Source organism: Lepisosteus platostomus, chromosome 9 (assembly GCF_059453375.1).
Source record: "Lepisosteus platostomus isolate fLepPlt1 chromosome 9, fLepPlt1.hap1, whole genome shotgun sequence".
Classification (NCBI taxonomy): Eukaryota; Metazoa; Chordata; class Actinopteri; order Semionotiformes; family Lepisosteidae; genus Lepisosteus; species Lepisosteus platostomus.
The window spans coordinates 46,747,051-46,774,244 of NC_142619.1; the positions used below are offsets into that span (position 1 = coordinate 46,747,051).

At 39.7% G+C, this 27,194-nt stretch overlaps 2 protein-coding genes across 4 annotated transcripts in view; one reads left to right on the top strand and one right to left on the bottom strand.

Moving 5' to 3' along the window:
- Window positions 1-2,870: 2,870 nt before the first annotated feature.
- On the bottom strand, window positions 2,871-14,156 carry optn (optineurin). Of its 3 annotated transcripts, none has more exons than XM_088645293.1 (15): window positions 13,896-14,030; window positions 13,279-13,338; window positions 12,564-12,746; window positions 11,662-11,864; window positions 10,219-10,377; window positions 9,985-10,052; window positions 9,744-9,875; window positions 8,646-8,811; window positions 8,101-8,216; window positions 7,620-7,769; window positions 6,530-6,623; window positions 5,894-6,034; window positions 5,651-5,793; window positions 4,996-5,087; window positions 2,871-3,683 (listed from the first exon to the last, which is right to left on the bottom strand). In XM_088645293.1, exons 3-15 carry the CDS (start codon window positions 12,724-12,726, stop codon window positions 3,562-3,564), a joined length of 1,749 nt encoding a protein of 582 aa, XP_088501419.1. In that variant the 5' UTR covers window positions 12,727-12,746; window positions 13,279-13,338; window positions 13,896-14,030; the 3' UTR covers window positions 2,871-3,561. The 3 variants fall into 3 exon arrangements, with proteins under 3 accessions (XP_088501419.1, XP_088501417.1, XP_088501418.1); XM_088645291.1 differs by having other exon boundaries at window positions 9,744-9,878; XM_088645292.1 differs by lacking the exon at window positions 13,279-13,338 and having other exon boundaries at window positions 9,744-9,878; window positions 13,896-14,156.
- A 1,084-nt stretch (window positions 14,157-15,240) lies between these two features.
- The window catches only part of ccdc3a (coiled-coil domain containing 3a), a 32,057-nt gene continuing 20,103 nt past the window's right edge, over window positions 15,241-27,194 (top strand). Inside the window, exons 1-2 of the mRNA XM_088645294.1 lie at window positions 15,241-16,341; window positions 23,200-23,374. Coding sequence (XP_088501420.1) covers window positions 15,968-16,341; window positions 23,200-23,374 — 549 coding nt within the window. The 5' untranslated portion in view covers window positions 15,241-15,967. The remainder of the gene's footprint in view (window positions 16,342-23,199; window positions 23,375-27,194) is intronic.

Here is a 27,194-nt window from a genome sequence, read left to right on the forward strand (position 1 = left end):
TTTTTTGTCCGGTCTCTTTCAAATAAATTGCTTTAATAACAAATTAAACTGGTGAAACTGCTCCTCACTGTCCATGCGTTTGCGGCAGTAATTGACTGATTCTGGAGATATCTTGAATTTTAGTTTGAAGTATACAGTACAACGTAAACATACAGTACACTCGTGTCTGTTGTCATAGCATGTACAAAGTTAAAGAGCATTACAAGCAGATAAATGACTTTGCTGAAAGTTACCACCACGATGAGTTTTAAAAAGTTGGGTTTAACAAGGTTAACAAATTATTAGTAACGGTACGTTACATGCAGTGTCTATAGGACTTTGACGGAGGTAAACGTCCTTGAGTGGCCCAGTTAAAAATCCCTAGAATTAGTTGAAAGTTGCAGCTGACCAACAATCCTCTCTCTATTTGACTGTGCCTGAACAGTTCTTTAAAGAGGAATGGGCAAACGTGCCAAATCTAGGTGTGGTACAGTATGTTAGTACAGACATATCCAAACCGAATTGCGGCTGTAATTCAAGCAAAAGGCACTTCTGCCAAGTACTAACTCAAGTACACTCAAGTGTACACGTATCCAGCCCATTTTTCATGGGTTTTCATCCGTAAGTAGTTTCACAATGCTGGAGAGTTTGTTTTTCGCTTGGAAGTTGTGTGTTACAACTTGTAAATAAAGGCACAACAAATTCAGGTTTATTTTGATTTCAGCCTCTTGTGCACAAAATGTGTTACTTGGGAAAAGGTGGGTAGACATCCTGTAGCCACTGTATTCTTAGTGGTCTCTGCACAGAGATGATGACCTCTTTTTTCCCAGAACAGATGGCCACCAGCCAGGTGCCTATAAAGATGACACGGCTTTCATTCCTACTGGGGACGTTGTTGATCCTTCTGAATGTCCATAAGGTGTTATTACTGTATATACCAAGGGAGGCCAACCTCCTGAAGTCCCACAGTATAGCATGTTTTAGGGATCACCCTCCAAACATCATTCTCTAAACACCTGGGACAGTTTCATTTTTCTGGTGAAATACAGTATTCAATTAACTAGCTTAGCGATCAAATGCAAAACACAGCATCCTGTGGCTCAGAAGGCCCACATCTGGCAATTCCCAAGTTAATTGAATCAATTGACTGACACAATTTAAATCCACACATATTCCTACTCTGTACAGGTCAGTGATTTAAGGGTGATACACAGCACATGACCTGCTGGATTGTGGTTCTCTAGCACCATGGCTGGTCACCCCTGACAAACCACGAACACTTACAGCTCCCTGCAGAAGTACTCACTCCCTACCAGTATCACATTTGTGTATATCATATATGAATTTTATATAATCTAGTGTATATTATTTTGGATATTGTTTTTCAAATCAATATTTTCTATTCATACCTTTAAAGAAACTGAACATGTGAAGGAGTCCGAATGCCAGCAAAACCTACAAAGAAGATATGCAAAGTGAAATTTAAAGACTGCATAACTATTCAGCCCCCAAAGTCATTACTTTGTGGAAGTGTCTTTATCTGTAATTACTGCTGTGAGTTGTTATGGGCAGGGATTGTGGAATTGTGACCATTCTCCTTAGCAAAATTGTTAATGAATGTGAATTACCTATCCAGTCTTTGATGTTTGGATAATTCAAGATGTACTAAAGATTGAGATTCTACTGTATTCAGAAGACTAAGTATCTTTCTTAGGTAACACAGTGGTTAGCGTTGCTGCTTTACAGTGCTGGGACCCTGGGTTCAATTCCGGACCAGGTGCTTCTGTTTCCTCCCACAGTCCAAAACATACCATTAGGTTAATGTGTCTATTCAAAAACTGGCCCTGGTGTGAGTGTGTGCATGTCTATTTCTAAGTGCCCTGTGATGAACGTGTGTCCGTTGCCTGAGGGTATAGGCTCTGGCTCCCTTGCAACTCTGTGAATACATGACATATTTATTAGGGGGTAATGCCAATAAAACGTCATCCATTTTTTAACCACTTTATGCAGTATAGGGTAGGAGGGGAGATGGTGTCTATCCCAGCAAGCAACAGGTACAAGGCAGGGCACACCCTGGATGGAAACCAGTCCATCACAGGGCACAAACTGACACCAACACACTCACACCAGGGCCAACATTCCCAGAAGCCAATTAACCTACCAGCATGTCTTTGGACTGTGGCAGGGAACCAGAGCACCTGAAGGAAACCCACATGGACAGGGGGAGAGCATACCAACTCCACACAGACAGCACCCCAGGAAATCAAACCCAGCAATGCCAACCACTTCGCCACCGTGTCACCCCATTTTAGACCACTCCACACAATTTTAAAGATAAAGGAAACAAGTTTAAATGTATACATTCTATTTAAGTTATTGTGATAGAAATTAGAGACAAACCAAAACAAGTGGATTACAGTCAGCTATAAGAAAATTATAACCCCCACTAGTGAACAATACAGTACTGTACTCTGTGTTGTATTCAGTAAAACTTTTTTTCTTTACTTGCATACCTTTCATTTGTGCAGAAATATTTTAATATAGCGCACATTACCTACCACACAGTAAAATTAATAAACTTCAGTTTATTTCAGTCAATTTATTTTCTGCATTTATTTTTTATGAATTCAACTTTTTAAGCCAATTTAAAGGGAAAGTGTATATTAGAGGATTCACCATTGCATAATATTGCAAACACAATATAACCCATTGTATTGTCCCCCAATTAGAACACCTTAAATATTTTTACAATAAAATAGCCTCCTAAATCTGAATAATATAATTCTAGTACAGTTTAAATACTGTAATAATTTTAACAATTTTATATTTGTATAATTTTATTAAATTGTATTACTGGGTAACATTAGATTTAGAAGAAATTTCCACAAAACTTTACTTCCAGTGCTTTAATCTTTTACCAATCTTGTAACATTTTAAATAATTGATTTGTACAGTATTTCTTCAAAGAAACCCAAGAAAGCTCATTAAAAAACAACAAATAAAAGTAAAACCTACAATAAAGGTAAGTTTTTAATTCAGAGCAATCATTTTATTTAGTGGCAAGGTGCTGAGAGAGTAATTTCTTTATCAAAAAGTGCCTGCTCTTTCCTTTAACTATACCTTTGATTAGAGTGTTTTACTAATGAAAATGGTTTAATTGGTACCCTTACACCAACCTAATTTTGCTAAAAATAGCTTGCTTGAACAACTTTTCTCCAGCAAGACACCAGTAATGATACTTCAATGTTGTATTCAGCTGCGTTATTCATATTTTATAGGTAAATAATTTCCTTACTATTATACTTCACATTATTACAGCACATTACACCCCATTTATAACTTCTTATGTTGCAGTAATGGCTATTAATAAAGCATATGCTCAAACTGAAGTCTTTATAGTTGCATATTTTGCTCTTCTAATCAACAGCAAACTTTGCATAACCCGAAGATGCACTGCAGATACAGATTCTTTTAGGTGGTGTGCTCATATGAGGTATACATACTGTATTTAATGAGACATATGCATTCAAATAGGTAGGTGCAGAGCAGTTACATAGCAAGCAATTGTTCTTTGCAACACGCTTATATGATGCAGTCCATGATGTGGATCTGGAGACTGTCGAGGTCTGGCAGGATTTCATTGCATTTTGGACACGCATGCTCCGGGATATTCACCTGCTGCTGCCAGTCTCTGTTATCTGCACCTGCTCAGGGAACAGAGAGGACAGGCATTACAGAGGACCCCTGCTCACAACATCCATTTAAGCATAACACTTTAGGTTTAATTAATGGCAATATGGTTATAATTAGCTTCCTGGCTAGCTCTGTTGGAAGATCTTGAGACTTATAAGCTCAGGGTAGTGGGTTCGTGTCCCACGTCGGGTGCCACGTCTTCCATGTTGGGCACAACCCTGTCCTGTAAAAACCAAATGTTACAGTAACAGCAACAGGAAGCTTCTGCCCCGAAGTGCTGGAAGGCATAACGGGCGAACATCCATCCATCCATGGTTATAATGATCATTTCTGTCATTGCACCCTGGATATTGCATCTTTTTATTCAGTAATTTACAGCTTCCTGAAAAACAGACAATCTAAAAATAAATAAAACTTAAAGTGTAAAGGGTGGGAAACTGCCTAAGCAGCCATTATCCATAGCTTCATTGGACAAAATAAAACTTGCAGGAAGAAGCTTGAAGTGACCTTTTCCAGAGATTCCTAAAAATTAATCTATAATTCCGGGTGGGTTTATTAAGAGCTAAAATATGTGACACTCTGATGAGTGCACCACTTTTCCCGTGTATTATTTATCAGGATACTCCAGTTCTGAGATCTACGGAAAACTGCTCCTTCATATAAAATCCAATTTGAATATTAATGACTGTTTCGGTAATCTTTTTTTATTATTAGTAGATAAAATTAAACCTGAAATCATGGGCCTGCATAAAGAACTTCCTTTCTGCTTTTCAGGGAAAAGCAATTTCTTTCACTTATTTTTTTTTAACAATAATTTAACATAAATGTTCACATTATTCAGTTAGAAAAGTTAACCAACGACTGGAAGACACAATATGAATGATCAAATCATTTAATGTGGGTCTTTTACTGAAATTAAATGAAAAGGCATTTATGCTTTTATTCATTTAAAGTCATACCCCAGTATATTTTGGGGGGGTGTTCTTGGAAAGTGCACTGGACTGTGGATCAGTGGATCATGAATCAATTTTCCCTATTAAGGATCAGTGTAAAAGAGTGGGGATAAGTTCAGAAAAAACAGTCTACACACTCACTAATATATCATTTTGGTACATTAGTATTATTACTACTCCATAAAGAAGCGACGTACAGTGTTATGATACTCTTATACTTCAGAACTTTCTGAGATCACATTTAAAAATTCCCCAGCATAAATTGTAAATATGAAAGAGGGTTGAATGACAGCTTGTCATTGATAAGACCTTGTTATTTCGGTAGACTAAAAAGCAAAAACGCTGCATGACAAGGAACTGCTGCACTTGCCTCTTGCTCCTGGTGCGTTCTGCTGTGGAGGATTTCCATGGGGGTTCATGCCCCTGGGTACGTGGCGACGCTGCATTTCATTCAGAGACTGTCTGTAATGCAATCATGCACATTAATGTGTACTATACGCAACACACACCTCAAACATTAGCATTCTGGTCGATAATCTGCACTTAACTGTTCCATACAAACACTTCATTAAAACATAATCACAATACAAATTATACAAAACCCAACACCAAGAGGCATTTTAATCAGCTTCAATTTCATAAAAAATACTTAAGAACACACATTTTCAAATGAATGCCTGAGGAGATGAATGCCTGTTGTTTTTGACGACTAGAAACAAGTATCTTCGATCTTTGGAACGCTGAAGAAAAAACAATGGTAATACATCCTTCCATTTATGGCTTGTTTTCTGCCTTTTCAGGAGTTATCAGATAAACACAAGGTTTCATTGAAACATGGGTACTGCACTCCAGTTCTAAAAGCTGTGAGATTTTTCCACTCTGAGGTCTTCACGGGCAATTTTATACTTGCTTGACATGACCTTCAGCATTTCTGAGGCATGTTCAAAGGTGAAGCACCTTGGAAGGTTGCTTGAAAGTAGTTAAGCAACTTATGCACTTAAACAGAAACCCTGGATGCGAGTTACCTTCCCAAAGACTCCATCTCCTCTTGGAGCTGGCTGTTTTGCTTTTTCACAAACTCCAATTGTGCTGCCAGCCGTTCCTTCTCCTCATGGATCTTCTCTCTCGCTGCTCTTTCAGCATAGAAATCAGAAGAGTACACCTCGGCCTGCAGAGACAGCACAACGTCTGGACTAGCCACCGGAAACGAGAAGACTCGGCCAGCTCTTCTCCGGTCTTGGAGCTTGTCTGTATGCGTCGTTCATTACCTGTGCTTTGAACACAGAAATGGTCTCCAGCTCCTGTTCCTTTTTAAAAATGTCCTGCTTCATTTCGTCGATCTGCAGCTGCTTCGCAGCCAAAGCCTGCTCCGCCACTGCGAGTTTCTTGTTCAGCTCGATCAGGTCATCCTTTGGGAGGAGACATTGCACAGACAGACAGAGAAAAAAGTTAAAACGGTGATTATCCAAAGTTCACCAGAAAACTTCCAGTTTTTGAAGTATTAAGAAAACAGCCTGTATCGCTTTCAAAAACAAAAAAAAAGAGATTTGATTTAACAACTTATGACAAGTGAGTCAAAAGACTAAAGCATAAGTGAAAATGAAGTAACAAAGAAAATCAAAGACACATTTCACATTTCATTGTTTAGAATATTTTACATACTAATCATTGCGTGAAGTTTGAGGGTTCTTTATATTCCTCCCCAGAACTGTAACTCTTAGGTCAAATGAAAAGAACGTTAACTGTTCTAACAGTGGAAGTAAAGGTTAACAGAAATCAAGGTGAAATACACCTTTCTTTTTGTCTACTAATGGGGAAAACAAAGTCTCTTTTGACCCTAGCCTTTAACCAAATGATATCACTGGTTTGCCTTCAGTAACAGGAGAAATCAATGTGCTTGTCACCTCTGTCCTCTTGTTTCCATCTGCTGTTTTCTTGATGTCATTATAATCTTCAAAAAGCTTTGTGTAGGCATCCTTCAGCTGAGTCATTTTTCTCCTGTTTGAGAACAGGGTTAGGGTCAAGGGAACATTTTAAATGAATAGCCATTTTGAAAAAAAACAACATTTTATTAGTTATATCAATATACATTTCACTTAATGTATAGATATGCTGCATTTAAAATACCAGTGTTTTTTTTCTGCCGTGATACTTGGGTGCAGATGTCACAAATAAAAAAGGCCGCTCTTTAAAATAAACGCTCTTTCCTGTCTTATTAGTGCAGGGTCCTGGACACTCACACACCTGCTGCTGTTCATACCAGAGAAGCTTAATTACCTGGCTCATACCTTAATGGTGCGGGAAAAAATATCTTGATTGGCATACTGTCAAATTATTCTACTCAGAAGTGTGGGATATTGTTTTACTGAAGAAATGCAATAGCTATTAGGGATCCTTCAACAACTGCAAGGGCAGAAAACAGTCACACAAGAAATTAATTATATTAGGAAGTCAATTAAGATTTCAACTCTGTAACTCAGAAATTGGCTGGAATAAAAACAAGCAGGTGCAGTACGTGGTCCTTTCAGGACCAGGATTGGCAACCCTTAACTTACCGAACTTCCCTACCACTATGCATACAGGATAACCTTAGAAGTATTTGATTGAAAAGTAAAACAAAATTGATACTCTTGCAAGCTTAATCCTTTGAGGATTCCCTGATGATTTCTCTAGGAACAAATGCTAAATGTACAAAGAAACCTATATCAATATTACGTATCAGGAACAGCTACAAGACAGATTTACTAAAGCTCTTCTTAAAACTGAAGAAACATTAGAGCAATGGGCCAAAGACCGAAAAAGCTTAACTGAGTTGATGAAGTTTAAATCAATTAAGTCTCCCTTGTAGCACAACTTGATCTACACAGCTGAACACCTTTTCAAACACAGTGTTATTTATACAACTATTAGGATATTTATTTTTTCCCCAACAGGAGAGGATGCACTATAATAAAGCCCATGGAATGCGAGTTTAAATTTAAAGGGGCCACTTACTTTTCCTCCTCTATCTTCCTCTGTTCCATTTTACCAACAGACTGCATGCTTTCCAGCTGAAGTTTCAGCTTGTCGTTCTCATTCTGAACTTTCTGCTTGTCCACCAACTGTGCGCGGAGAGTAGAAAGATCCTGCTCGATTTCACGACATCTAGAAAACACGTATGAAGTGGAGATGCAGGAGATCAAGCTGGAACAGAAGAGCTCTCTACAAACAGCTCCACCAGCCACAGTCATAAATCAAAACATTTTCCTATTTAAAAAAGATCCTAAGCAAATCATCACAGCTCCCTAGAATTGATCGTATTTACCTTTCGGAAATATTAAGGTTTTAGAGCACCAGCCGAGAAAATGTGTGCAGTTTCTATTTCTATATCACGATCACAGACAATAGTATCAAAGGGGTTTTTGAGGCTCTGCGTTAGTCACATTTACAAACACATGACACTACTGCTAAAGCCGATCCTCCTGCTCATTCTCACTTATCGTGCAGGTTTCTCTTCATATCTTCAGCATCATCCAGTTTGGACTGGGCCTGCTGTAGCTCTTTAAACAAGGACTTCATCTGGGACTTCAAATTCTCCACCTCGGTTGTAGACTGAAAAGAACATAAACCCCCCAGAGGTTTAAGGCACACAAAAGGCTCAGGCTCTTTCGTTTTCAAAACAAGTCCTGGATGCCACACCTAGCGAGATGCTGATAATTGCCGGGATTCCAAAAGAAGAGCAAAGCGGCATCTCCAAAGTTAGACATGGAAAATTGCTTTGCATGGATACAACTACTGGGGCAAAAATGAAGCATACTTAGCACAATGCCTATGAAGTCAGGAGTTGTGCAGCAGCTGGTTTTGTCTTTTGTAGGACAGTTGTGATCTAAATAGGAGCTATTTATCCTCGCTCAGGTGGTTTTCAGCAATGAGCAGGTGAGCATTTCAAATGTCAATTTCAGCTCAAAAAGCATAGAAGAAATACACTACACATTTTTAAATCATCAGAAGATGTGATGTAATAAATATCTGTTATCTTACCGTATCATGCATAGCTGACACACTCTGTTGAACTTTGATATCAGCTTCACATTTAGATGTTCTTTCAATCCCCACTGGCTCAGAAGGAATATTCCCTTCAACTATCAGTGATGTCTGAGTTGCACTCTCTGCAACCATTTCTGCCTTTTTCTCCAATACCGATATCCTGGTGAAAAAAATAAAACTGACCTTTATTGCATCAAAACAAAACAAAGGTGCCCAGTCAGTGTTTTAGAAACCGGCTTGTGGTTGCAGTTATTTGCAGAGCAATAAATAACATATTAAACAATACCCAGCAGGTCATACTTTTAAAAACAGAGGAACCCATATTATGTTGTAAAATACTATCACAGTGTATTCTTTAAGAACACAGCACGTAATAAAGCAGCAACAGCTTAATCTTTGTTCAAATACAACCCAATTGTGTACTCTCTTGCTATAAGAGCAGCTCGTAGGTGATATCCTATATGGAAAAGTCTCTGATTTGTTCTAAGTAATCGTAACTGAACATAAACTAACTGAGTTTAGGATCTTTTCCGATGTACAGTATGTTACAGCTACTTTTATAAAAGTAGAATTTACCACCTTTTTATGTTTTATAACAATTTTATTAAAAAATACCTAGCACTACATTTCAGTGATCAAAATCTCTTACAGAAATCAGTTTTGTTATTATGATGTTTAATAACCTTTGTGCAATCAAAAACAGAATAAAACCCAAAACTGTTCAAAAAGAGAGCACCAAGCTGTCTGGTGATATCCATACCATGCATTTATATTGTATACAATTGTGCAAAATATTAAAATGCATGTTTCAATATTATTTTTATAAATTATGCATTCAAAATATTGTTCTACAACATAACTAGTCTATTACTCCTACAATTCCTGATGAGATAGTTAATACAACAGTAGAGAGGAGCAAAAAATAAAAGTAACAGAACGAGGTACACACTGGGAGCTTGTATTAATGGGGGACCTTCACTCATCTAACAAGAATAGGTACGTATATTTATGTATAGGTATGTACAGCATACAGTATGAAGGTATGCATTGCTCATTTTAGTGAGTAATCGTAAGTAGTGTGGGATACTGTACCTTTCTCTGTAAGCTTGGAGCTCAAGCTCCAGCTTCTCCACCTTCTGAGACTCGTGTCGCAAGGACTGAAGCAACTGGCTGACAGTCAACTCCTCAGGCTCCATTCGTGCATTTGTTTCATCAGACTTAGGCCTGCTTATGAAGAAAAACGTCAGTGCCGAAGTTATAGATTTGGCTCAACATACATTAATTTTTTTTTGTGGTTCATAGAAGGGGCACAACAATAGATACCAATACTTACATATATGCAGCAGATGGATCTTTTTCACTGCTTGGCAAATCCTTAGTTAGTTTCAGGTCTCCTTCCTTCTAAAATAAAATGAATGCATTCATCATTTTCCTGACCCAGGCTAACCAAAATTACAAGATGGGAAAGGCCTGAACTGGAATTCAGTGTTAATGGTGCGTTTTAAAAGCAATCGGCATATACGGTCACTAAACATTCTGAGGTTTATTCATGGTACAGGTAACTTACTGCAATTCTGATCTCAATGAAGGCATCATCAGGGAGCCCTCGCCCCAGTTTCAGCTGAAGCTCCGAGTTCATGGCCAGCAGGTCGCTCTTCTCCGCCTGAAGCCGTGCAATCACGACCTTCAGCGCTTCCACCTCCGAGCTCTGGCCCCCCATCTCACTCTACACCACACAGAAAAACAAGACTGCAGTTACACTGGGAAAGCTACCAGCTGTGGTAGTCTGCCAACAAGGTTCCACACAGCTCGAAATGTAAGATTTCCCCAAAGCCCCCATCACTTTCACAGATTCAGACTGAGGACATACTCAGCTTTTCGGGGATTTTGCATCTTTGGTCCTTGAATAACTGAAATATTGAAGTCTGAAGCCCTGGTTTCGTTGTTTTTTATTATATGTGGTAATAAAAACATAATGACCCAGACAGAAATGCCATGCTTTCTCTTCGATCTAAATTAATTTCATTCTTTATGTGGCGCAATGTTCAGATAATAGAAGAGCATATAAAGTCCTCCAAGCACTGCAGCATATTTACTGACTTATTGACCACCTCTGATGGCATGGTAGATGATGGCATCTCCTTTAAAATAAAAATTAAAGAAAACATGTGACTCTGTCAACACTACCACATACAGTATACTGTATAAAGTGTAGCAACTTCGATGTTTTAATGCACAAAGTATATTATTTGCTAGACTCAAAACCTTCTTCTCTAGAAGGGTCTTTACTTAACTGGTTCTGTTAATGTACCCCTAAGCTCCTACTGCATTCAATATCCCATCTACTGTCTCCTCTCATTGTCTATTTTCAGAGTGTATTTCTTGTGTGTTTTTTGGGATGTTGTTGTCATTCAACTTTAAAAATAGAAAAGTTTATTATTATTATTATTGGTTTAATTTTGTTTTTACATGTCCATATCCTGCTTTTGTACAGTGTAATACATAGTTTTAAAGTAAAGTTCTGATTTAAACTTTTACCATCTTAACCTAATCTATGGTTACACTGGTCTGCTTGTTCTGAATACAATAGCTTGGGACAAAAGGGGAAGAGAATTTATAGAGATTAAACATTCCTTTCATGTTACAGAAAATATACCAGAATATTTATATTCCTTTTCGTGAAGGTTTAAAATGAACACATTCCTTTAAGTATGAAACTAACATGAACTCTCAGAAGCTGTACACAGGGGGTTTGGGAATCTAACTATTAGTTGAGCTGATCAAAGCAGACAAGACACAATAATCCACTGTCTTTCCTTTTACTAAAAGGATAACACAATCCCAGAGCCTACACACTATTGTTCAGAAACTGTGCTCAAAATACATTCTTAAGCACCCAACTGCAAATGTGTATAATTTGTTTGTATGCAAATCCCTGTTGGTTAAAGTGTCCCATTTCTGGTCTCAGATGTTATCTTCTCTAGATCTCTGTAGCTTAACTATTTCTCACCTGACAAGTCCCTTCTTCATTCCCTTCCAGATGCTGTAATCTTTTCCTGAGCTCTTCATTGCGCTTGGTAAGGGCAGTCACACGATTCTTCGCCTCCAGAAACTTGTTCTCCAGAAACTCACGCTCCTCCTTCTGCTTTTCCTTCCATGCAGCAAGGCCCTCAAAACGCTCTTTCATAGACGTATTAGTTTGTTTCAGAGCTTCTGCAGCACATAAGAAAAAACACTATTTATCCATCCATCTTCTCACCGGCTTATCCAAAACAGGGTCATGGGGGAGCTCAGCAAGCAACAAGAGCAAGGCAGGATTCATCCTGGACGGGACACAAGCCCATCGCAGGGCGCACACAGACACACTCACAGTAGGCCAGCTTTCCCAGAAGTAGCTCAAGTAGGCAGCTGCGTCAGCATGCGCAGGCTGCAAAGTAACAAGTCAAGGTTTATTCCAACAGAAGAAAAGGTTTATTCCAAAGGAAACGCAACGTTTCAGCTGGGTGTCAACATTCGAAGAAGGCTCCACAGCCGAAACGTTGTGTTTCTTTTCTTCTCTTTTCAGTATGGAATAAACCTAACACTTGTTCCTTTGCAATTTTCCCTGAAGCCAGTTAAGCTACCAGTGTGTCTTTGGACTGGGGGAGGAAACTGCAGCTCTCTGAGAAAACCCACATGAACACAGTCATACCAGCTCCATGCAGATAGCACCCCAGGAATTGAACGCAGGGCCCCAGAGCTGTGAGACAGCAATGCTAACCGCTGCACCCCTGTGCCACCCGGCACCATTTATGAAATTGTATGGAGTCCCATCTGTTCAAGTAAAGACCTTCTTACATACCACAAACTACAAAAACTACATTGTTACTTCCCAGGAAACACCAGCACTCAAGAAAACCCTGCGTTCCTTGCCTTTCAGCTCACTGTTCTCTTTGATGAGGATGTTCATCTGCTGCAGGGTCTCCTCCGGGGTGCCAACATGGGGGGCGGCCTGAGCCCCATTTGCCTGCCCTTGGCGAGATCTCTCCGGACCCTGCGGATCTTCCCCATTTACCATCGGAGCGCCGGAAGCCATTGCTGTGCCGGTCTACGATTCTGAGCGAAGAAGGCAGAGGGTAGTCAACAGCGAAAAAGTCTCGGACAGACAGGGCCACGAGGGGCCTCAAAGGCAACTGACAAAGTCAACCCTGTAGTTTTCACCAAAATGAAAAGCGAAACACAAATCGAAGGACTCAGGTTTACTGTATGTGGATGTGCATTAAAAAACAGGAACAGGAGGCACTTCTTTACCTAAACAGTTGTGGAAGAACAGAACAAGCACCTTGCCATAGGGCTGAAGCCAATACTTAGGCTTCATTAAAGAAATGGCTGGATTAGAGCCTTGGATCAATTAGCAACTAACTACCAAACAGGCTACATGGGCCAACTCTCATGTGTAACCCTGCTGTAAAATAGTTTAAGTTAACCTCACACAAATGCTCTGAAATTGAGCTACGTATACTGTACTATTATCAAATTGTTATAACACAGCTAAGGATTGCTGCAATTCTATGTAATGAGAAAGGGCTTAAACAACAACAAAGACAAATAAAGTTTTATTTTCTTCCTGCACTTCACATTCCCTTACCAATGCTGTAGTCGGGAACGCCTCTGAATTCGCAGGTCAGACCAGGCTCAGCAGTAATACCTGATTATAAAAAGATGACCGAATCTGCATATACAGTACATCGTCTATAATCAAGTAAGAGAAACCTCTTTTCCTTCCATGATAAACAGCGGTGTTGCGAATGCCTTATTATACGGTATGCGTCAATAACATACACTCTTTAACGAGGGCCTTAAATTATTGCTGTTTTAAAAAACATCTGTTGATTCTGTGTCGTTCATGACAAATGGCAGGCAGCTAAAACTACGAATCACAGATTACGCCACTTCATATGAAAAAGACAATATATTTACAAGACCTACTAAACCACACGAATACTACTGAAGCCGTTATTAATAATATATCATATTAACACCAAAGACTAGTAAAAATACGAAATGAGTCTGTTAATTACTTTACCTAGTCCTGCTTTGTTGACTTTCAACTTTCACTTTCATTAGTTAGCGAAACGTCGTAAACAACAACATACATGAAACAGATTTGTAGCCTCTATATAGGCATGAAATGTATTCATAGGACCATGATAATAATAAAACCAAACAAACAGTGGGCATTTAATAAAAAGCTTAGATACTCACACAACAACGTCGCTACTTAATTGCTCTCCAGTGCATTCTGGGTGTTTGAAAAGGTACTCGGTAATGACGCAGAGTTTTCAAAAAAACGCTTCTGTATCGCTGGAAAAGGTGTACTTTAAAACGCACACGCTCGAAAATAAGTAGGATGGTGACATGCAAGTTTTACTTCCCCGTGCTGCAAACACAGCTGTGCGCTTCCTGCTCTTCACGGGCAGAGCGCTGGCCCGGGCAGAACTCCTCCTCGCTCAGCTGACAGCCGCGGTGACGTCAGTCCGTGAAAACCCCCGAGCACGCCGCGTTACGTCGAGGGACTTCCCCTCCTGTCCGCGCCCACGATTAACCCTTGACGCATTACCCCTTGGTTTCATACGGGATGTTCCTCGGCGCATGTACAGTAAATGACTCACAATATATATATAGATATTACTGGGTTTTTAACAGCTGTCGACGCTGACAGCTGTAGAAATGTGCGTTTACGTTGCGGTGATTTCACGTTCTTGTATTGAGAATATGCAGTACATTCACATATATACTTATATGTAATGTACAATACAAGATGCAGGCTAGAGGCCTGGTCAATTTGCAATGCCGTGTTGTACAGCCAACACATTATTGTATTGCAAGGGGCAGTCCACGCCAGCAGGCGGCACTGTTGCACCACAAAATCAACAAGGAGACGCTCGCCAGCAGTAGTCGGCATGCTGAAAAAGCCTTCGTCGCTGGATGCTTGCGGATCCCAAAGATTATCAAAGAAGTCTTTGTTTTCGTAGGACATCGCGCTGAACTAGAGCTATTCAACAAGACAAAGAGACTGTGAGGTTCGGTCTCTTTCCAATTAGCAATGAGTAATTAACAGGTTCATTTCCCATCAAAATGAATGAACGCGAAGGGAATTTCAGTGTTGGCCAATAATGTACCACAGGGAGTGAATGTAATTTGCCGTTCAAATCCATTCAAGAATTCTCTTTGAGTGCTGCTGTAGTGTATGAGAACATTAAGGCTCCTCAAGAGATATAACTCTTATTGTGGTGACTCAGACGCATGACAGATTACATCCATTGTACGGATAATTGTTATTATTTCACTTATGTTAAACACATTAAGGTCTCCTTTCTACAAAAATGACGAAACAGTTATGATGTCTGGCAAGGTGGAATGTTTTTCAATCACTGTTTGACATACAAATTCAAAATTAGGTATAGCAAAACTTTTTTTTCTCCCTGTGGCATCATATAAGAGAAACACTGAGCTTTTTAAAGTTTCTGTCAATGTGTTTTATTATTTGATTATAGGAGATGTGTTATCTGCAATTCTGTAATCTAAAAGACATTTCGATTTCTTGAAGGACAGATGAACCTCTAACAGGATGCGGCTATTGGCTGGCCCAAATTTAAGGTTCCCTCTCATTGGCTTTTCCAAAACAACCTTGCCGGTTTCGTCTCCCTGAAAACTTGGAAATGGGTTTAGGAATGTCTCAATGCGACCGTGCGCATCTCCCATACAGAAGCCTTCGTCTCCAAAGCTGCGCACCGATCGACAAGTTCTGACAAGGGACGGGACTGCAAAACTGTCTTCAGCAGGCTTTATTTAACAACAGTGAGCAAATAACAGGCTGTGTGTTGCTGAAATCTCGGCGATTTTGCTGGTTTATAACTTTTCATCCAAGTAAAGCAGAATTCTAAGACCAAACATTTGCTTAACAAAACGTTTCTTTGGTTGCGTTTAAATGTAAGTCTGGAAAATGTAAAGATTTCGGACTGATTGGCACGGGTGAGCAACAAATGAAGGGTGGGACTTGAAAAAACGGAGTGAGTGAGTAGCAAACTGAAATTAATTTCAGGAAATTTCAAATGTCTGCTCCGCCATCCGAACTGGAGTATTTTTTTTTTAACAAACTGGCCCAATTCACGTAAGTTGAAAGAGTTTTTCACGTATTGCACAGGTCATTCAATATTTTTTCTCCCTACCCCAATTATATTTGATTGCTATAGCGTCCACATCGGAAATCAAACCTCGCTCTTTGAGAGAACCGTCCTTTCTTCTGAGGTATCAAGACTGAGTTCAACTGCAAGATGCTCCTGGTGTTTTTAATATCAATGGGCTTTCTAGCATGTGAAATAAAGTTCAGTTCGGGATGTCAGCTGCCCTCGGATTGGAGACCACTTAGCGAGGGATGCAGAGCGGAGCTCGTAGAAATCATAGTCTACGCTAAGGTCCTGGCGATCCACCAGGAAGCGTACAGCATGTATAATTACCTGCCTTATCAGTACGAGGGCACGGAAGGGGGACTGTTCTACTCAGCGGAGATAGAGCTGCTCTGTGACCAAGCCTGGGGCAGCATGTTGGAAGTACCTGCTGGGTCGAGGCTCAATCTCACGGGCCTGGGCTACTTTTCCTGCCAGTCCCACACTGTCGTCCAGAATTACTCCTACATCTTCTTCCTGAGGTGAGTGCGACGGTTTGGTCCAGTCAGAATGATTAGTTCAAATTGAAATGTTGAGCAGTCAAGGTAAACCGTGTGAATTATTATAAAGCACTTAATTAATGGGTTTTTCACACTAGGAATACTGCAAATGAATGCATTTCACTTTATTAAAAACCACTATTATTAGTAGTGGTTTTAGTATTAAAATGCATTTTAAGAACACTTACCTTGGTAGAACATCTCTTTTCAAGAGCAAAACCTCCAACAGCAGAGGGTCCCCGGTCACCAAACTGGGTCATTTATCCAATACAGGGTCTCAAGAGAGCTGGAGCCTATCCCAGTGAGCAACAGGCACAAGGAAGGACACACACAAACACACAAACACAGAAACGTACACACTCATGCCTGGGCCAGCTTTCCCAGGAGCCAGTTAACCTATCAGTGTGCCTTTGGACTGTGGGGGGCAACTGGAGCACTGGGGGAAACCTATGCAAACACAGGGAGAACATACAAACTCCACACAGATAGCACCCCAGGGAATGGACCCAGGGCTCCAGGGCTGGGTGAAGCAGCAATGCTAACCACTATGCCACTGTGCTGCCCGCTGTACTGGCCAATTGGTTTGTAAATTCTGATCCAGGTGAAGAGTGCCACCTACTGGCCCACCACCAACATGTGACAATCTACTGTTGTTCAAATTAAGGGCATGCTGTACTTCAAATTGAATTCCATGCATATATATAGATGTATTTCATTTTAAATTAAAAACATTTTATCTGGAAATATTACAAAATATACAGTACATAATTCTCTGCAGAATAAAGTTCCACGCAGAACCCATCTACAAACTTTTTTCTTTGCTTATCCTCATCCAGCTGGATCGTATAAAGGTTTTTTTCCCCCCGGCAAATTAGGTAGATCTCTTGAGTCTTCGAATAAGTGGATATTTTGAGGATATCATGAAATTCACAACATACATTAAGAAGGAAACATCAAGATATGGAGGCTGGGGACTTGGATGGGGAAAAAAAGGCATTTGTACAACTGACAACTGGGTATTTTGAAGTTGCAGGATTTGCACTGTGAGTGAGTGGGAGGAGCACTTACACTGTGTAGTGAAAACCTATTTTCTGTGTCTTAAAATCACCTTCACTGCTGCACCTCTCTTCTGTGCTCTGAGCTTTACTTTTCATTCCACACAGCATTGTCAAGGTTCAGCTCCACTGTGTGTTCTGTATGTGAAACGCTTCTCGTTCTGGAATCTGAAGAATGCAGGAAAGAGTTTCAGTGCTACACTTTTTCTGTTGTAATTTTTTTTTATAACCGAACCACTCAGTCAGTTGGAACTTGTCAATTCAGAAGTCCCGCATTCCTAAATTTGAAAACCTGCTTAAGACGTTTTATAGCTTAACACCATTTCTGTGTTTGGACTGGTTTCGGTGGAATGTGGTGCTTTTCATACAAATTCCTTATATTATTGTGTTTTAATTTGTTATATTAGATGCACAGTGGCTCAATGGTTAGCATTCCTGGGGTGCTTCTGTATGGAGTTTGTATGTCCTCCCCAAGTTTGCATGAGTTTCCTCCAGGTGCTCCAGTTTCCTCACACAGTCCAAAGACATACTGGTAGGTTAAATGGGTTGAGGGAAAACTAGCTGAGAGTGTGTGTGTATTTGTGTCTGTGTGTGAACTGTGATGGACTGGCGTCCCACCCAGGGCGTATCCTGCCTTGTACCTGCTGCTTGTGGGGTCAGACTCCAGTTCTCCCATGGTTTTGTATTGGATGAAGCAGCTAGAAAATGTAACCATCTAGCTAAGCCTGAATGTATCCTTAGTGGCTCTGCCCATAATTGTTATAATCTAATAATACTATTGCCCCATTTCAGCATCCTGAAACTAGTTTACACGTTACTGTATATGAATGACTCTTATCCATGTGACCTTTCTTTGGCAACACTGTATTTGTTTCTCCCACAAAATTACAAATTAATGAGTTTTTGTCTGTACTGCTCCATAATCTTTGGTGTCTTTGTTATTACAAACAAGGCTAATGTTTAATGAAGATAATGTAGGAAAGTATTGTTTATGTCTAAGCAGGATTGGGAATATGCTGCCACTAGTTAAAGTCAGATGCATTAAATTCACAGTCAATATGCCCCCTGTCCTGTAGTTCTCGAGGTTTCCCAAATATTCATTAATAAAATTCACACTAAGCTCAGAACTGTGTTGACTTTAGGTTGTATTCTAAATATGAAGGGCTGCTGAAGCTTACAGGAAGGATTTATATTACATAACAGGTTTATGCAAAATTTCACAAGCTATTGGCTCCCAAAAATATAACAGTGAAGCCACAGATATTCCCACACAGTCCCTAAACATTTTGGTACAGGAACTGTGTTTATGAGGTACAATAAATCGGGCATTCAGAAAATTGGATATTATCCACTACGCTGAGGCAGTGGCCAGAATAAGGTTCCAGGAGATGTTAAAAGGGGGAGCAGGACCTTTTTTTGTTCCATATCATTTTGTTCTGTATCAGCTATGCGGTTGTTCCTCGTTTATTTTCACTCGGCTGCTCACTTTATTTGATTTATTAGTCATTTAAAAGTGCTTTGGAAAAGACTGATACAAATGGCTTGGAAGAATATGTAGGTGAGAGTAGTGTCGGTATTTCATCAGAGCTCTAGGGCTCAGGGTACCACTGTATTGAATACTGAATTCCGCAGTTACTGTACATGTATAACCTTATCACCTGTCCTTTTCACCCTTCATTTCAATTCAAACCATATTACAAAATTAAATAGAATAAACTTCATTTTGTATACATAAATCACTGCCTTTACATCTATTCGACAGCAAGTACTGGAGGAATTTGATCATTTTGAGAAATTTGATTTTGAAGATAATTATTTTTTTCTAACCACTAGGCTCTTGTCTTGAATGTCTATACCTGGTGAGTAATGTTCAAATAAGGCCCTTTGTTGAGTCTGCACAGTGGATGGAATGGGGAAAAGCTATTTTTTTTATCCTGGCTTTCTGGAGAAACAGCTGCTTTTTTTTTTTTAAGAATGGTCAAATATATCATTCTGTGTTCTTATGCCTGTCACTGAAACACTGTGGCAATATTTCACCAATTTTAATTAGTCCTAGTCTTTGTCAGAAAGGGACTCAGAAATATTCCATATTGGAACTGAAAACTCCCAGAACTAGATTTTATCCCAAAACGGGGGATATACTGTAATACTCTTTGATTCTAAAATCCAGGAATGGTTTGTATCTGAGTAGTTGCTTTACTGCCATTGTTTAGTATCTCTGTCTGGCGGGTGTCGCAGTCCCAGGAGGAGTTCACAGGTCACTGATGGTTTCCATGGGCGGCAGAGAAAGGTTCCAATTTTCACAGTTGGAAGGTAAAAGTAATATAGATCCTGATGGTTATAAAACTGTTTCTAATCGTGTTCTTTAGGACTTAGATAACTGAAAAGGAAAAGTAGGCAATTAATAGATGACCTTCAACAAAGTGTGACATGATTAAAGGTCAGGAGCCAGAACATTGACCAAGCCTTTGTTCTGTAAAGTGTCAAGTGATCACATTACTCCTGACTTGGAAACTGCGCGCGATAAAAAATCTGTTGATTTTTAAAGTTTTGGCTCCCCTGTGTTTGTCTGATCATTTATCTGTTTTACTACTAAACTGGATATTTGATCCAGTAGTTCTATGTTTTCTCATTACAAAACTACAAATTATGGGGGATAGGACCTACCATGCTTACACTCCTAACTACACTCCCTTCCAGAAGAAATCTGGGACTCTGACATTGTTTTTAAAATAATCAGTGTTTACCGTGGTGCTGTAAGAGGCAGGGTCACGGACAGTCAATGCTCAACATAAGTACTCTGTGTTTTACTTGTATTTGGAGAAGTAATCTGGGTTCAGAACACTACATTTCCCAGAACGCTTGGTGATGATGTCATTAATTAACCTAGGGGGAGAGGCCAAATAAGGGTATTAAGCAGAACATGACACCAGTTGTTTTGGTTTTGCCTTAGTTGGTAGAATTCTGGTTAATCAGCCTGCATTAGGGAGACCAGACCAGTTCTTTTTCTGTAGCAGTCTGGATTTTTATATTCTGGAGCGAAATCTTGGGCCTTAGTTTTGTTTGGTTTTGTTTTGTAAAAGAATCCATGCAACCAGATCTGACCTCCTTACTCAATGATGGTATGCAGACCACAAGGCAACACCACTGCACGTGTTGGGGAGGTAAACTTGAATGCTGCAGTTGAAGGAAATGTTTTTTCGATGATGTGATTTAAATCTGAATTCTGCAGCACATTAGTTTTGGTCACACAAATCCAAATCCTGGAGTGAGAGTTTCGAAACAGCGTTCTCCAAGATGAAATGTGATCAATTTTATGGTAGGTACTTAAGATTTCCTTTTGCTGTGCATTTGTATTTTCAGAACTCTGAAAGGCATGTTTTGAAGCCATGATTATTATTATAAACCCCAAAAATAAAACATTGATAACAAAAAAAATGAAAAAGAATAAAACATTGTTCCACAATTATGTTTTTTTAAGAAACATCATCCACAAATGGTGTTTTGAGTCGACATTTGGGAGGAATGACAATAACCAATTCCTTCTTCACTTCTCATTACGCTATAAAGACCGCATTCCCCAATTCTCCTTGGATTTGTATATCTGTACCCCTCCTCCTCTCCAGACTTACCTCTGTACTCTGTATGTTGGTCTTGGCTTCCTTCAGCCAGGTGGGTTAGGCCAAAACGTCCTGTGCCTAACTGAACCTAACTTAATGTGTCGCTAGTTGTTATTCTCGTCATGTCAGCCGTAACAAGCATGTACAGACAGTCCACATTAAAAGTCACTCCGCTGTATGTTGTTTGGCATCAACACCGTTGACAAATTGAGGACCTCCACGTACAAAACTCATCGTTTTTCAAGGCAGCATTAGCCAGCAGCTTGGGTGGCCCGCAGATTATTTTGTTTTGGAAATTAAAAAATATTGTGCGGAGCAAACGCTACCATTAAAAAATTTCCTTCCTGTAGAGACAGTGCTGTTGCACATGACTTGGATTATGAATCCTTTTCCAAGTTGGACCACCTCTGGTCTACCAGCACAAGGAAGGAAATGGAGGTCAGCATGTAAAATAAGTCAGTTAATTAAAGGTACCCGGTGGCAGTGTAGTATAATGGGTAAGTCTCTGGTCTCTGGTGTCATAACCACTGGGTTGAGGATTCAAGTCTGCCCAACAGACTCTGCTGTTGTCCCATTGGGTACTTGCCCCCAGTTGCTCCAGTCCACTCAGCTGTATGGCTGGGAAACAGCATTGCTGGGGGGGGTTGTGTTCCATCCTGGGGGGAGTTCTCTCCCTTTCTTGTTGTCTCCTTCATGGGCTCTCTCGTTCACTTGTCACAATGGAAACCAGAATGAACTCTGGACTGCTGAGCTGCTATGGCTTGGATATGGAAATTACCCGATTAAAAGTACACTAATTGTATCTGCTAGGTTTCATCATTTCTGTCTTACATCTCAGTTACACAAATGTTAGTAGTTGGATGAGAAACAAGACTGTTGCCGCTTTCTAAGGCTTTTAATTTAAGGCTGGCCCTGGACAGGATTGAGATGGGAGATCTCCAAGGAAAAGCAGCTTGCTGCAGAAAGTTGTATTGGTGGACTAGTAGGCTACACACTTCACTATAGACCCAACTTTCCAAACCAAAGTCCCAGTATGGTCACCAGTGATACTGCTGTAGGAGGTGCTGTTCTTCAGGTGAGATCTTAAGTTCCACTCAGGACTCGCACAGTCTGGTTTACCTTACGTACCTGATCAGCTGAGTACTGGGGTGTGTGATAGATACAGTATATTCAAAGCTCTTTGGCAACCTTTTGGGTGAAAAGTGGTATGTAAATGTAAGGTATTATTATACTAAGGCCCCTTGGTTGCCATGATTAAATGTGTAGTTGAGGGTAATTTAATGTGTCAGTCCTGTTGTTTGAAAGAAACCCATTATGTGATTGATGCGATACAGTCTGAGCACAGTGACCTCTGCTGGTAGTAAGTGGTGGTGCACCTTATAGATGACAGCACTAGATACTGTTGAGAGTGATTGGAGCCTTTTTTGATTAAGGAAATTACTTGGTTGTAGATGCAGAGAACCCACAGTGAATCCACAATGTTCAAAATCTTTGTGTTCTGAGTGTAATAGCTATATCGTCTATACTCCTTCTATACCTCTACTATATAATGCCTGTAAAAATAGTAACAAAAATGATTGATATACTGTACAGTACAGTGATTAATAACTGGAAAATTCTTGCTTTAGTGTAACTTTTCTCATGTACCCAAGAAGCATCTGAGATCTCTTATGTCTCCGGGTGTTACTAGAATTGCAATTTTGGTGTTCACATAATTCAATACTATATATCGCATCCCACTGATCAGTTAATTTTATGGCAGTTTAAGTCCATAGCGCTGAACAATCATAGTTGAGCATACAATCCTTTACAAGTCGATTAATCAGTGCCCACAATTTTTTATACCACACCTGAGATACAGTTTGTTTCATCAGCACTATTTATTTCATGATCATCAGTTTAGATTATCCATTCTAAACTAATCTACCAATTAATTGGACTTCATAGTCTATTCTTAGGTCTCTTATCAATATCTCCTGACACCAGGTATATTGAAGGTAATGCCCGTATATTTCTACTTGGATAGATTAGCTGTCATGGTGCTGGTTTGTGATGAACTACCTCAAGGTCTGCCTCTGCCACAAATGAGCAATGAAGCAGAATTAAACTGCTCCTGGTCACCACCCCAGTCTCGCGCTTCTTGTTTTTATTTGACATTTGAGCAGGATGGACGAAAACTACAACATCCTGCCTCACGGGGTGAACTTTCAGGATGCCATTTTCCCGGACACGCAGGAGAACAGGAGAACCTTCTCCAGCCTTTTCCAGTTCTCCAACTGCTCCCAGGGACAGACACTGCAGGCCTTCAGCGCGGACTGGGAGACGCAGGAGGACAGCAGGGTAAGATTCACCACTCCCCACTGCACTCTGAAGGTTCTCAGTCAGCAGACAGTTCGGCCTTCACATTCACCGTCATAATGAGGTAATACGTACCACTGCACTCATTTGATTTTTTGTCCAGACATTAAATAACCACCCCTTCTCTTTTTTACTGTCCCCATAGTGTTTAGTTTCGTTACACAATGGTTAAAGGTATTCCTCTTTTCTCTCTCTCCTTGACTCTCTTCCCTCTTGCTCCTTCTCACCTTGTCTCTCTTTTAATGGCAAGCGTTACTGTTCTTCCTCAGACAAAGCCGTGAGTCAGACATTCAGCTCGAGGTAGAAATAAACATTGAGAAGAGTAAGTGGCAGCCTAGAAATAATCACACACAAAGAAATGAGTAATTGACAGTGATGGATTGGAAAAAATCTGTTTCTGTAAGGTGAACACAGTTTGTTTACACTCATTAAAGAACTTGGGTTTTGTTTTTTCAGGCAAGGAAAGTTGTGGAAGTGGCAAAAATACAAAAAAGAAAATACAAAACTTCTGGAAAAAGTAAACACATGGGCACATACTGTATACAAATGCATGTGTAGTTACTGTGATCATGCAATGAAGCAAGCTAAATTTGTCTTGTGTTATATGAGTAATGCTTTATCTGTGATTTACTTGTTTGTGAAAATGTATATGCTGTGAAAAAAGAAATCTTATTGAAAGCACCTGGCCCCACAAATGTTCAAACTCTTGTAAATGTCTGAGGTTTAAGGGTAAATCTGTGGTTATGTGTAACTGAAGAGCATTCTGGTAAATGTTTCTTCTCCCACCAGCGATGTGAGGCCTGGAGTACATCAAATTCCCTCTTTACAGTGCTGGCTTCCCTACATATTGGCAGGTGCTGACCTCCTGGTTGTGTGTCAGATATTTAATCATCTTCCTACAGAAAATAATGCCATTGCCCAAACCTAGGAAAATAAGACAGAATCCAGGAGCGGCCTTTGAAAAGAACAGTCCTTACTAGCAACTTGTTACTATTATAAGTACGGATTTAATAGTAAGGTTTACAATTTTGTTTTCTGCAATTTCAAAAGGCTGATACAAAATGATTTTGTCCCGGTTTAGAGAAGAGCAAGGGGAAGGTTAGCTCATTCCAGCTGCCAGTTCCTGTAGAGACAGAATCACAGGCAGATTGCTATCAGTTTTGCATGTCTCTGTCTGCTGATGTGTACATTTTGTTTTGTTGTTCCTCAGTCAGACCTCCAGCTTCTCCTGAAGATGGAGGTGGAGAGACTTGTCTGATGGGGATGGAGCAGTGACGCATCTCATGCCTTTCTCATTCACAGGACTGTTCTGTGGCTCTGCCTACCCTTTTCTCCCTATTAACATTCATAGCACGCCCACTGCAATGACAGTGACCCCTCTATTCTTCCTTATTATGTGAATCCCGTTTGAAGCTTTCTTTTCTGGAACGGATACTCTGACCGTGAAAACTGTTGACGCATGCTGATTCTTCTGCATCTTCTCCTGTGTGTGTTTTTTTTTTTAATTTGAGAAAGGTCAGAGCCAGAGAAACACACACAATAAACATTGCAACAGGGATTAACAGATAATCACTAATCTTTGTGTAAAGCAAGCTTTTAAAACGGTAGGGGAGTTATGAAACCTAGTTCCCTGCTCCCTCTCCACCTCCTTTTCCCAATAAAGAAAGGATTTAAGATCCCCTTTAAAATTGTCATTCCCTTATGCCATGATTCAGATAACAATTTCCCAGGATTTACAAGAATGGCTATTTCCCAGACATTCACATCAGACATCAACCCTGAAGATACAGTCCCCATCACCCTTTTGGAAGTTTAAAAAACCATCAGGCAACAGCTGGCAAAATTCCTGATGTTCCATTTCACCAAGGGATATAAACCGAGCAAAACCAGACTGTGATCACATTTGCCTTTAGTCTTTGTCACCCCAGGCAGATATTATGTGGGCAATAAGATAGATTTAATTTCATTTAAATTCTTTGGCATTATTGGATTTTTTTTCTGCTTGATTTTAAATGTTACTTTCAATGCCTTGTTTCTTCTTTTCTTTCTAGGAGGTTATAAAGGTGTGATACACAAACACCGCTTATGGTTAGAGGTTAAATTCGTGTCATTAGAACATGACAAAAATCTTTCTTTGCCCAACAAAAGCAATTTTAAATGAACAAGTGTAGGTGCTTATAGAAACATGGTTATGGCAGGTTTATCAGCTGTGCTGTGGCTAGAAATTGGTTTTATCATACTTTAAAAATCGCTTTCAAAATCGTTTGTGAAAGGTGCATACTGTATTTGAGAAGAGAAAAAGAAGTATTGGAGTGAATACTATAGCAGAATACACAACTTTCAAAAGGGCCATAAATCAAGCCTTAAATGAAATGCTCAGGGCTTTTTCCCACTGTGACAGGAATGTACAGGCTCGTGAAATAGCTGTGCACGGAGTATGCACACTGCTTGTCTTAGGGCTTTCAATTTCCTTATTTCACACAGAACTCTTTACTTTATTTAAAGGAAATTTCACATTTTAGGAACAGTAATTAAAAACAATTGCAGACTATTTTCTAATTAAATTTAATCCTTTAAACATTGAAGTAGACGTTGTTGTTAATGTCCCAACGAATTCAGCCCTTTTCATGAATTTCCTGTCAGTATGACAAAGTAAACTCATTTTGGATCTGTCACTAATACTGCCTGAAAAGTTTGTATTGATGTGTCTGGCCCTGTTTGTACCTGTATGCAGAATACTTTTTTTCCATTGTGTTCTGTAGCTTCATCTTTTTATTTTGCACAAGGCGCAAACAGAATGATTGTTCGCACACAATAAATAGTTTAATTTATTGCAGTTCTGGCATCACATAACAGGAGAATCACCCTATCTCAAGGAAACATAAAGCACAATCAACATTATCATCCAGTCCGAACCACAGAACAATCACTTATTGTAATTAAGAAATAAGCATTATTCAGAAGTTCTTTTTCACCTGGTTTTCTGATGTGCATTACTTCTGTAAAAAATATTTTTGTTTCACATACTGTATATTTAATATTCAGCTTTTTGTGATTTGTAGTGTAATGAACTGACAGGTCAGAATAAAATACAGTCTGTGAACAAGTAAAAAGGAATATTTTGTAGCCAAGACTCTCACAGCTAAGACATGAACAGCTCTGCTGATGAGATACAGTAAGATTATACATTAAGCCGCTAAACTAACATCAGAGAGTTTAACAAATCCTTTCCTTTCATCTGTGAGAAACCTGCCTATTTATGTAACAGCCAGGTGGCGAACTGCATTTTAGTGGAGCTGTTTTGAGTTTCCAGGAAGGAGTTTCTGAAAAGAATGGGAAAGCTTTTGAATTCTCGCCAATTTTTGTATTCTTGCTATTTCAAGTGACACAGACACAGTAACTTAAGTGCAAAATGGGGAGGTATTGATTTGTTAGAGCGCACTGTAATTATGGTTATGAAAGCAGCTACATTAACCTAAAAGATGATTTTCAATGAAATACAGACAAAACTCTTTGGATACTTCAACACTGTCTGGGTCTATTTATCAGGAGGTCAGGGGTTTACATACTACTTGCACATTCCTAGCCCAGGGCTTTGCTCAGCTCTGTTTTGTGATTTACTGTCTTTTTGGTTTCCTCACCTATTGTGGTGTGCGCCATTCTCTTGAATGATATGGACAGGGGATGTGTCTGAGGAAACTGCTTTTCTAGTTACGGGTCAGATAGAACTATACAAGACTACTACCCTCATGCAAAAGTGGCAAACCTGCAACATTTAAATGAGAAGTCTGTGCACCTGGTG

What these genes read in the sequence shown, in the direction of transcription:
- optn (XM_088645292.1), bottom strand. Translation starts at nt 12,726, where the DNA reads ATGGCTTCCGGCGCTCCGATGGTAAATGGGGAAGATCCGCAGGGTCCG. An exon ending in TGTCAGCTATGCATGATACG is followed by an intron (nt 8,217 to 8,645) that starts GTAAGATAACAG and finishes TGTTCTTTTCAG; the next exon opens with TCTACAACCGAGGTGGAGAA. An exon ending in AAGAGAAACCTGCACGATAA is followed by an intron (nt 7,770 to 8,100) that starts GTGAGAATGAGC and finishes CGTGTTTTCTAG; the next exon opens with ATGTCGTGAAATCGAGCAGG.